The following is a 12,126-nucleotide window of genomic DNA, read 5'->3' as shown; positions in this document are numbered from 1 at the left end:
TGATTCAAACTCATCGTTATGCCTGAAATTCCTTTAATTTTTTCATTTTTGAAAGATCTTCGGCCGAATAAGTATTACACGGCATTTCATCGAAACGTCGATAAATTAATTAAATCTCTTTATATGATTAAATTGAAAAAGCCTTAAAGGAACAGAAATTAATATACAAATAAACTATTTTTATTTTTATCAAGCTAATCAAAAAAAAAATTAAATTGTTGCAAGATAACCAAATATGTCTGAGGAAAGTGAACCCTTTACTATTGATGAAATTTGTGAGGCCATTGTGGAGGCTTTTGAAGAACAAAAAGATGACCCTATTTCCTTAGTTACTACCATCGATATGTATGGAGAAGATGTTAATAGTAATTATACTACCGATGAGAAAGCTCAGTATTTAGAGACGCTTTTGGAACAACTTCAAAAGAATCCTGCAGTTGTTGAAAAAATTGGATGGGATTTACCAAGAGGACTATTAGCATTTTATAGCACAAAAAATATTCCTTATTTTAAGAATTTAAAATCAAGTAGAATTTGTCTTGCAGTAATGAAATCATTCAATGAAATTGCTCTATCTGGGAATGCAAGACAATGTATTTTAAGTTGTACTGAAATTCTATCTGAACTTAATATTAAAGAAATCTCCCAAAAAACAAAGGATGAGCCTGAGGGAAGTAGCACCTATGCGGAATATAAAGAACAAATGTATTCTAAGGGGAAAGAAAATGTCCATGAATTGCAGCTTGCAGTGCTCGATAGAGACCCTGTTGAATTCATAGTGGGCTTGGAAGTTTATTCATTATTTGAATTATTAGGTACCGCTTTGAAGCGTGTCAATACTCTCTATCCATCAAAATACTTAAGTATGACTATTGCTGCTATGATGCAATTCTTTAGATCAAATTTGGCTGATATTTCTGATTTCAATTTTATGTTACGCCGTGCATACACTTTTTGTAGAAATTATATTCCAGCTAATCCTCCTTCTACTTTGACAGAAGAAGAACAAAAAATGTCTAGAGAAGAGCTTAAAAAAATTATTGAAAATGATCATGCTTTACAGGGTAAATTACTAAGAACTTTTAGTATAGCAACTCTAGCTCTTTTTACAAGAATGACAAATATGTGTGCAGATATTAATTACTTCTGTGAGCTAACACATCAAAAGGCAACATTGAATGAATTCTATGGTGAATTAAGCGAACTAAAAGGTCGTTATTTCCAATTAGCTTTCTCATATGATGTTGATTTGAAGTCCGAATTTATTAAGTTGATAGAAGAATCCAAAAATTTATACAAACACTTACCATCAGATAATAAATTTAAAGATAAACAATCTTATTCTAATTTTAAGAGTGATATCTATAAGTTATCATTTAATTATCAATTACAAAAAATTGGTAAGCAAACAAAACTAGAAATGGACCCTTACGGACTATTTATTTTATCTGGTATATGCTATACAGAAACTCAAAAACATTTATTAGCTGATATATCAATTAAGGATACATTATATCTCTACTTAAGATTTGTTTCACCATCATTATTTAGCGATTTGTTCAAAAATAGAGCTGCAGAGACAACAGCTCAGTATTGGATTTGGGTTGCAATCACTAATAGTTCTATTAAGGATTTGAAAGATGAATTAAAAACAATTCCATCTTATGTTTGTACCTCTGTACTACAGCTGTTGCTTGCTACAAATTATAAAACAGTTAACGAACAATTTAGAATGATTTATTTCACGCTAATCACACGTTTATTATGCTTACTTCCTGAGGATACTTCCTTCCAATTTGTAAATGATATATTATCTGATAATGCGTCAACCCCAATGGCAAAATCAATAGTATTATGCATGTTTAAAGATTTATTAGTCAGAACCTGGGCAGATCCTACTTCAGAAACAGATGTAAAAGATATGACGAAAAATGTGGCAGAAATTAATTTAAATAATACGAATGATAATGATAAGAAAGTAAACCAACAGGAATCAAAAGATAAGCTACCAAAGTCTAAAGCATATCTAACATTAAATGAAGAAAGACGTAAAATTATTCTAGACACTGTACTACATACAATTAAAGGTATTTCAAAATATATGGATAAAGATGGTTACTTGTTATTAATTCTGAATTACATAAATTTTATGAATTCATTGAGCAACTCTTGGGAAAAGTCTCAATTGAAAGAAATTAATGAAACGTTAACTGAAGTTCTTGAAAAAACTGATATTCAGCAGAAATCTGTTTTAGATAAAATTGTTACCGCGAATAATAAACTTTACGAAATATGTAAATAATATACAAAGAGATATAACAAAAAAAATAATAATATAATTACTTATTGACAATTGCTGCTCGTTTCTTCTTCAGATAGGCAAACAAAACTCTTAAATGGAATTTATATAAGGCTTGTATATTTTAAATCTCCGAAATAGTAATATAATATATAATAGAAGTCACACTTTATATATGAAATAAAAAATTTAAAAAAAAAGAAAGAAGACAAATTACATATGCCAATCAATTAATAATTAGTCCTATTTGGAATTAAGAAGATAGATTCAATAAAGATTTATTCTAATTCTCTTATTATAGTCAGTTATTCGATTTTGTCTCTACCCCTTGTCAATTAAAGGTCCATAATAAACAAAAAATCCATCCTTTGTAGCAGCACGCTGCTCTTCCCATAATAATTCAGCATCATCAATAAATGGGTCATCAACATCATATTTACCAATTAAGCTTTTACCTTTATTTGGATGGGACCGTCTCTTCGGAGTAGTATTAAGATCAGATTTTACATCTGGTTCATTTTTTCCATCTTCAATAGCCTCTTCGATATCTTCATCCGCAATCTCCTCAATTGCTAAATCGTCATCATCATTATAATTTCCATGATCAAATTTTTTCATTTCCCCTAAAGTAGGATCATTTAAGTTATCATATAAATTCCGCTTTGCAATCTGCTTTTTTTGTTTTTTATTATCAACTATTTTATCTTTTAAAGACTCAGCCACCAACGTTTGAAAATTAAAAGAAACTTGACCATTTTCATCCAAGTATTTATTACCCTTATCATTACTTAGGGGTATATCTATAATTATAATGGGTTGTTTGGGTTCTTCTGCTTTTTCTCGTTCAAACACATCTAATATTGAGGTAGATTTATTAGATTGTAAAGATAATTGTTTAGATGGAGTTTTAGACTTTTTTATAGTAGAAGTAATTGCTGTTTTCTTTTTTTCAATAGTTTTTGTCAAATCTTTTTTATCAGGAATAGGTTTCGAATCCTTTGACTTCATAGCCGCTAATGTAACGGATTGAGATTTTTTAGCGGCATTAGCAATAGAAGTTTTTGGCTTTCCATTTATACTTGGAGTAGAAGGTAATTGGATTTTAGAGCCATCTTTATCACTTGGTTTATTTTCTGAATCGACTAATTTATCCTTCTTAGGCTTTGGCTTGGATGGAGTTTTCCTCTTAGTTTTATTTAGCAAAGGGGTTGAATTTGATTTTGTGGCTTTTATTGGATTTGGTGGTATATACGTAGGTGATGAGTTAGAGTTCTCTATATTTTTGGAAATTATATTAGAAGTTATATCTATTGAGTCGTTTTGACTATTTTTTAATTCATACAATGTCTTTTCAGATGATGCACTTGCAGATGATTTAGGCCTTGGAATAAAAGAACTTTCAGTATTTTTTAAAATTTTTTGTATCTCATCAACTAATTTATTTTTATTCATTTCTAAATTTGGATTGACTGATTTATTATTAGCGGAGTTATCTATTAGAGAATTTACTGAATTTTTTAAGTATGGTGTAGTGTTAACAGTGGAAATTGGCTGTGATGGTGTTGGAGAATATGGAATAGTATCTATATTTGATGATAAAAGTGAGGAAATTCTTACTTTGTTATTATTGTCTATAGTAGTTTTATTTGGAGAATAACTATTAATAATTGACTTCTGTAAAGTATTATTGATATTATTTGTAGCGTCCATTGAAAAAGATTCATTTGAAGATACCGACCTTTGAAGAAATGGCTGAACCATATTTGGAGATGGTGATCTTAAGATGTTTGATGGCTGATGAGTTCCATTTACAGTATTCCTATTTTTAGCCAATTCTTGTGCAATATTAGGAACACGCTTGGAGACAGGGGGCAATGTTGTAATCGATTTAGATGGTAGAGTTAATGTTTTAGGTAGGAAATCATTTGGATCTGTGCTCTTTAATCTTTTCAGTGTATGGGCTTGGTCGTCAACGAGGTTTATCATAACGTCGCTATTTGAAACCGACCTTTTTATAGATGTTGCGTTTGCTGAAAATATTGGCTGAGGTGAATGATTATTTGTCTTATCGTTATCCGTTATAGATTCAATACTTAACATACTATTATGTTGTGGCTGGTTATCAGACCCATTTTCATTTTCATCATCTATTAAAATAACTAATATTATATTGATTTATTTGAGAGATTAATCGATATTGTTAGTAGAAGAAATTAAAAACAGACAAATATTAGCTTAAATATGCGATTGTATACAGTAATTAGAGTGACATACCTTCTCTTGGAGTATTCATACCTTCTCGTAAAATAGTCGTATGAGACTAATGCTTTGTTATGTTAAGTCTTACAATTAGAAATTTATATGACGTGGGTATTTTTATTTTTTTTAATGGCGGGATTTTAGTTTTTTAATATAAAATTTCAAAAAAGTCTATAATTCTTGAAATTGTTTATCCAAATCAACAGTAGGCGGTAGACATGGAACAATATAACCAAAATAAATGTAGTTAAGTTAACACAGATTTCTTTACATATTAGTGAAATTGTACTTAACGATGATATACAGAAGAACAATGTATGTATGTGTATATATATAAGAAAAAGAGATATCCAGTTAACATAGAATGTATAATATGTATGATAGAAGTCAAAGTACCGCCAGGGTATGTATATTAAAGTAGTTTTCTTATTCTTTCTGTAGATATCAAAAATAAAATTATGCAGTTATGTTTGCGTTTTCGCTTTTAGTGTGAGTTGTATTTTCGCTTATACTTTGGGTTGAATTTGTGCTATAACTTGTACTATGACTTGTACTATGACTTATACTCTGACTTGTTGTTCCACTTGTACTTTGACTTTCAGTCGAACTTGCTTTCATTCTTCTTGCAGATTGTGGATCAATTTCTTTATGTTCTGTTTGGCGAGTTGCTAATAAATTTAAAATGTCTGTTAGAGATACCACACCAATTAATTTCCCTCTTGGTTTATAAGCATTTTCAGATGTAAAAGATGAAAGATGATTGCTGTCATCTGAAGAGTTTGATAAAGTTAATTCTAGCGTTGATTCAGGAGGTTGAACAATCCATAATCTATGAGATTGAGTTGCAACTAATTTTGCTAGAGTTCTTGATAATGAAGTTGATGGATAGACATGAAATATTGGGAAAGAATCTTTACCATTTTCTAAACCTCTAAAATTCAAAATGATTGAAATAAAATGACGACAAGTGTTATTTAAAAGAGGATATTGTGAAGTTCTTGTAACATGTTTGACATCTGTTACTGAAATATTACCAATTAAATTATTACAAATATCTACTACTGCAATTGACGAAATTCTTTCTTTATGCATTTTAAATAATGCTTGTATTAAAGGCTGATCATCTTGGATAGAAATAACTTTACTTGTAGTATTATTATTATTTGAATTATGGTGGTCGTTATTAATGATTCCTATTTTCAAACTTTGTAATGATTTATTTAATAGAGGCTCTAAATCTGAGAATGATCTTGCATTATCCCATAAATATTTAATCAAACGTCTTTGTGATAGTATCCCTTTCAATTGTGTCATTTCATTATTTGTAATTGCTATTCTATGTACACCTGAACCTAAAATACTAATGACATTTGATAAATTATCATTTTCAGATAATTTATAAAAAGGATCCTTGGGAGTCAATTGAATAATTTCACCTACTGGGACAGGCTTACCGGACTGACAATCCATAATCAATTTAGATTTTTTAGGATCATTAATTGTGAATTTATTTAGAACTAATAAAAGATAAGAATTTAAATCATTATAATCAAAAGTTAAGCAATTCATATCATTTGGATTTGACATTACTGGGCATGATGTTAAAGTATATTTCATTAAAGTATTAAAAGATTCTTCTATGGAATAATTATTTGGTATTGTAATTAATTTATTTTTTTCAATTAATTGAGATAGTTTTATAAATTGCCATTTATGGTTATGCACGGATGATAATAATTCATTCGTATTTAAATTACTTGTGATATGATGTATTGAATTTTGATTATTATCTTTAATAGGAAGATTATCTTGGGTAATAGAATTAATGGATAAATTTGAAATCGAAGTTGAATTTGAATTAATAGAAGAATTTGAATTATCTCTTTTCAAATCATGTGTAGTATCTTTTTTCAAGTCATGTATCTGATTTATTTGTGATTGTAAATTTCTTGGAGGTATAGGTAGTTGAGGAGGTGTTGACAATAATTCTACTATCGATGCATGTCTTGCTATATTATTTGTAGTGGGGTTATTTGGTGATAAGTTTGTTCCAGTTTCGAGAATACTGTTAGGCATTGTTTTATTTTTTTTTTGACTTTTTGACTATTTGACTACTTGACTATTTGATTGTTTGATTGTTTGATTGTTTGATTGTTTGATTGTTTGATTGTTTGATTGTTTGATTGTTTGATTGTTTGATTGTTTGATTGTTTGATTGAATATTTAAAGATGGCTAATTATTAATATTATTATTATTATGATGATGATTGATTTAAAAAAACTAAAATTTGTTAACGCGCGTTAAAAACACAAAATGTTCAATGGAAAAAACGCTATGTTATTTCAATTGTAGAAAAACGGCTAATTTTTTTTAAAAAAATGAGGTTTAAAAAACGTTGATTGTTCCTTTTGTCTTTCCTTATTTAGCTAATCGGAGGGAAAAAATGGAAATCGGAAAATGGAATACGGAAAGTTTTAATGACACAGTGAAAATTTTATAGAAACAATGGAACAGGCAAAGACAATAGAAGTTTAACCCTTAGTAGCGGTGTTAAAATTAATCTTTTATATTATTGAAGATTTCTACTTCAATTGAATAAGATGTTGAGTAATATCGAGGAATGTTCAGGAGTACTGTACACAAGGCTTCTCACAAATAATCAATATGGTCAATGTTTTGATGTGCAAGATTTACTTGAATCATTAAATCCTATTATAGGTTGAAATTATTACAAATTTCACTATTGGATATATTCACTATATAAATATTTAACCCTTGGGGTGAAAAAATTGATGGACCCCATTTGAGTTCTAGGGGGCTGTTTATATTCGCCGAGCTCTCATTTTATATAAGACTGGAAGATAACTTTTGCAATCTGAATTTACAATAACAATTACAATTTCTGAACTACATTCACTGCATTGTCTCTACTAATGGTAGTAGTATAGTACTAAAATATTTGCCTATATGCTACTCCTTTTGTTGTTGTAACCCTCATGTAATCGCTCTACAAATTAAAATAGATCTCTTGTAATCTAAATCTATTCAGATTCCTCTATATCTTGTTTTGAAACATATTCTTCTATTGGCAGCTCCTGTGCTATATACGAGAATATACTCCACCTCTTATTACCAGTCTTATCCTGAACCAAATATCCAGAGAATAAAATATAATATACGCCAGAAAGTATTATTAGTTAGAATGAAGAATAGTAAATCTTAATTGAAGGAGGTAAGTTGAATAAATGTCTTCCGATTTAAATCAAGAAAATATAATAAGAGTTTTATAATGATTTTTAAGATGAAGCCATTAGGTAATTTTAAGAATATTAAATCTTATCTTGTTTGATTCCAACTTCAGAAAGTAATTTGAACCAACATTGAGTGCTTCTCAAGAAGGAAAATAAACAGCTTTACCAAATAATAAATAAAATGTTAATTTTTGAAAAATACTGAAATTTTCCCAAAGATTAATTTAAATCATTAAAAAACAATAACCTGTGCCAATCAATGGTTGTGATCATCTAGATATTTCATTGAAATACTAGTAAAAATGTTCACATTGATATATTATCTACAATCGTAGACAAGGGAAAGCCTTTTTGACAAAAGCTATTATATAATAATTTACTAAATGATTTTTAAAGATTAGTATATAGTGCAAGAATATTAGGAAGAGCTATTACCCAAATGACACGGTAATAATAGCAGGCACATTCAGTATTAATAGTAATTTAAATTGATATAGAGTAAAAACAAAGAAATTAATGATTATTACAAACTACACCATATATGGACAAATATGTGATTGATTAATAACCTTATACTGGTATTTTTATGTAGAAAATTATTCTGATTATTAGTATATTTATTCTCTCCCTTAATTGTATGATATTTTTTCCTGCATAAATGGTATACCTTGTTTCCTTGATTTTCTACAATTGAAAAAAAAAAGTATAAATAGACAGTATTCTATGATAATAGTAATCTTGCGTGAATCTCATTTCCTAAGAGGGTGTGCAAAATGATTTTTAATTCTTTCAATTAACCACCAAGTTATCTGCGGCCACATACAATATTCACCTTTAATCATTTTGCTTTAATTTAATGTTATATATTTTAAAAATAATATTATTGTTTATACGTGATCTTTAAAAGTGAGGTGATTGTGGATACATAGAAGTGCTATATCTACGGACGCTGCTTCAGCATTTGCTTCTATCGTCATGCGATGTAAATCATCGTTTCTTGAACGGTGATATAATAAGGGCCATTTTCAAAAATGTTTCATTTAATGGCTGGTATGATTGTCATGGAATTATATCTTGTTGCAGTAAGCCTATGACAAAGTCTATCTTGTGTATATGAATCACGGAGACTTGTGTTAGGTAGGAGTGCTGCCATATGCAACATTATACTTCGCCTCTTGAGATTCTCATGATGCGAGCTAAAGATATATCCCACCTCAATAAAATCTACAACCTTATATTACTTTTGGTCTTTAATATATATATGTGTGTGTACATCCATATATTGATGGTTTATAGTTAAATTTTGTTTTGCACCAACAAATTCTAATTCTTTTTAAAAATCCACATAAATATCATTTTGATCCATTTTTTTTGAAGGTTTGGCCTCCCTAATAAGAAATACTTGATATATGATGCAACTTTTTCATATACTATGACGTTTAATAAATGATTTTCTGTAGTATATAATTCCTACTAAATTAGTTAAACTTTTGGGCATCTAAATTACAATTTGTAAAATGATTATATAAAACAGAAATATATTTGTTTCCTACCTCTATTTGTCTTTTTACTCCAACAGGGTAGTGTTTCTTTTCTACCTTTTTTATGCCTAATATTGTATATTAGCTATAAAGCGTATTTTCAGTATGTGCTTTCACTTCACAACTTTCTTGCTGATATTAAATTCCCAACAAGTTTTTTCCACTAAAAAAGTTTAAAACCAAAAGTATATCTAACTAAAATAAGGGCTAAGATATATATTTTTAAATATTCAAGGTTAAATAAATTTATTTTTATCGGAAGTATAAGTTGTATTAATATTAGAGTCTGACATTATTTAGAGAATAATTCTTTTATTAATCGTAAAGTTATATTATAGAAACCTCCTACCCTTCTGAGTAGGAATATGACCAGCGGTCGAACTGTTCAAAATATTGTTGCTCATAGTTTAATTCTTAGTTAAGTAATCTGTTTGAATAATTATTATATTATTATTATAAAAAATCTCCTTGCTTCTTTCGAAAGAGAATATATAATATATACAGGATATACAATGAACAGTTGTAAACTTTTGGGATATTTTCGTGGTAATTTATACTCCAAAAAATGAACAGATCCACAATCAACGAATTGATGATCTTATATTAAAATAGGACCTATCACATTCTCATACCTTCTTAATATTACTACTTGGGTATTTTTAGTAGTGAGGCCACGTATGCTTAATGCATGTTGGATTATTAATTATATTAAGTTGTTATTAGTTGTTGTATAAAGCCACAATTACGACTAAATTCAATGACTTTATTAGTCTGTTAACACAAACCCACGACTTATTGAAACATAATGCCACAGCTCTGACAGAATAATATATATATAAATAAATATAAGAAATACAAAATTATAAACGAATTTATGCAGGCTATTTATACGTTTCAATTTTGGACGAGAAGAGCCAATTCATGGTCTATGCCTAATGAAAATATTTTCACTTAGTTTACCTGTTTAGTGCATCATGATAATTATAATTAGATATATAATAATATGACACATTAATTACTTTAATAGTTAATCTTATGACACATGAATTACCTAATTGGAATTTTATTAGTATTATTATTTATACATCATACTCTTCTTTTATTCCTAACCAGGTAATTATTACTTGTTTACGCATAAAGACTTGCTATATTTAGTAACATTCATTTTCAACATATTTATTGACAAGAAAATATCAATAGATTACACAAAAATTCTAATAATATTAATAAAAGTCTACATTATTAGAGAAACATTACTAATTTGAAGAAGCTTATAATTCTAAGCATTTGCTTTTAAATATAGGATATTTAATAATTCACGACACATATTTATAATCTGCTTTATATAAATAATATGTGACACTATTAATTTTCAATATAGCTGAACCTAAACGTTCTTCTTAAGATGTTATGGGGAGATATTTTTCACAGTATATTTTATTAAAACAAGCATAAAAAAACATATAGATAATAAAACTGGAAGAATAATACAGTTGAAGAACAAGTTTTTAAGGTATCATTTGGAAACTAATATTATTACATATTATTCATTTAGCGTAATGACGTCTACAGCAGCACTATCAACTTATAACTGTTAATGAAACTATCAAGGTTATTGCACAGGACTATCAGAGCATCTTCTATTATTGCAGTTAGTAAGTGTGTAATAAGAAGCAGTAACATTACAAACTAGCATAAAAAGAAAAAAAAATGTTATTATGTTTTATTGGGTTTTCGGTGTACTGTTCTAAGATACTTAATAAAGTAAGTTATAGTACTTCCTGGAAGCTAATAGTCAATCTTAGGAAATTAAGTATACAGTTTTCTACTATTAATTCAATAGTTAGACTTAGTTCACTGCTAACAGTATATGTCACAAAATATTAGTCTTATTTTGCTTAATTCTATATAAGATAATATATAGTTTATTATATAACATAGTATTATGTATTTTTATTATAATATGAACTAATATCTTTAGTTCAGGTATTGTTTGGACGACGTGATAATATTTTCACGACTTTATTAGTCCGAGTTACTATAGTAAATATCCGTCATATTACATCTTGTCACGTGACAATTGAAAATCGTTTAAAAATAAGGTCCTACCCGGATTCGAACCGGGGTTGTCCGGATCAAAACCGAAAGTGATAACCACTACACTATAGGACCCGTAATTTTCGAAATTTGTTATATAGTGATCTGACTAGTATTTTACAGACAACTATAACCCTGATTATTCTTATAACTATAACTTACTTATCTTATTCTGTGTAATTCTATATAGATGCCTCATGGACATCGCTTTATATACAAGCGAGTTTACGCGTCGCAACATGTTGACGCGAACGTCTCGGATTTAGTTAGGGCTTGTAAGCTCCTAACCCTTGACACAGTGTACTGACAGTATCACCATGTCACAAATTTTTGAATTTCTGTTGTGATATATTAACGAATTGTAGACATGATCTAAGTACTATATGTCTATGACATAGCTTATTCACAATATAGGTCAACAAGATCTTAGAAAATTTAGAATAGACATATTGTGTATACGGCATGACACTATCGTACCAATTCAGCTTGTATAGAAACTAGTCTAACTTCCAGTTGTACCTAATCCTTATTCATAGTTCTATACATTTCAAATATATAAAAAAAACCAATCTTATTCCAATATATAATCTATTTGTAATGCTATAGTTCTTGATTTAAATCAAAATAGTAAAATAATACAAAGCACTAGTAACTATATTAGAATAAATACACAAAACA

General features: G+C 28.4%; 3 protein-coding genes and 1 non-coding gene across 4 annotated transcripts; 1 reads left to right on the top strand and 3 right to left on the bottom strand.

The window, feature by feature from the left end:
• Positions 1 to 235: 235 nt before the first annotated feature.
• YBP1 (Ybp1p) lies at positions 236 to 2,302 on the top strand (the record flags this gene model as incomplete). Its single annotated transcript, XM_004178248.1, has 1 exon — positions 236 to 2,302. One exon carries the CDS (start codon positions 236 to 238, stop codon positions 2,300 to 2,302), a length of 2,067 nt encoding a protein of 688 aa, XP_004178296.1.
• Positions 2,303 to 2,620: 318 nt separating this feature from the next.
• On the bottom strand, positions 2,621 to 4,399 carry HPC2 (Hpc2p; the record flags this gene model as incomplete). Its single annotated transcript, XM_004178247.1, has 1 exon — positions 2,621 to 4,399. The coding sequence occupies one exon, from the start codon at positions 4,397 to 4,399 to the stop codon at positions 2,621 to 2,623; it is 1,779 nt and encodes a 592-aa protein (XP_004178295.1).
• Positions 4,400 to 5,014: 615 nt separating this feature from the next.
• SDS24 (Sds24p) lies at positions 5,015 to 6,634 on the bottom strand (the record flags this gene model as incomplete). The annotated part of the gene is made up of 1 exon (XM_004178246.1): positions 5,015 to 6,634. One exon carries the CDS (start codon positions 6,632 to 6,634, stop codon positions 5,015 to 5,017), a length of 1,620 nt encoding a protein of 539 aa, XP_004178294.1.
• Positions 6,635 to 11,451: 4,817 nt separating this feature from the next.
• On the bottom strand, positions 11,452 to 11,523 carry TBLA0Atrna10Q. The gene has a single exon. It is a non-coding gene; the product is annotated as a tRNA-Gln (tRNA).
• Positions 11,524 to 12,126: the final 603 nt, after the last annotated feature.

This window comes from Henningerozyma blattae, chromosome 1 (assembly GCF_000315915.1).
Source record: "Henningerozyma blattae CBS 6284 chromosome 1, complete genome".
NCBI lineage: Eukaryota > Fungi > Ascomycota > Saccharomycetes > Saccharomycetales > Saccharomycetaceae > Henningerozyma > Henningerozyma blattae.
The sequence above is the reverse complement of the archived record's forward strand: the minus strand, read 5'-3'. Positions and strand labels throughout refer to the sequence as shown.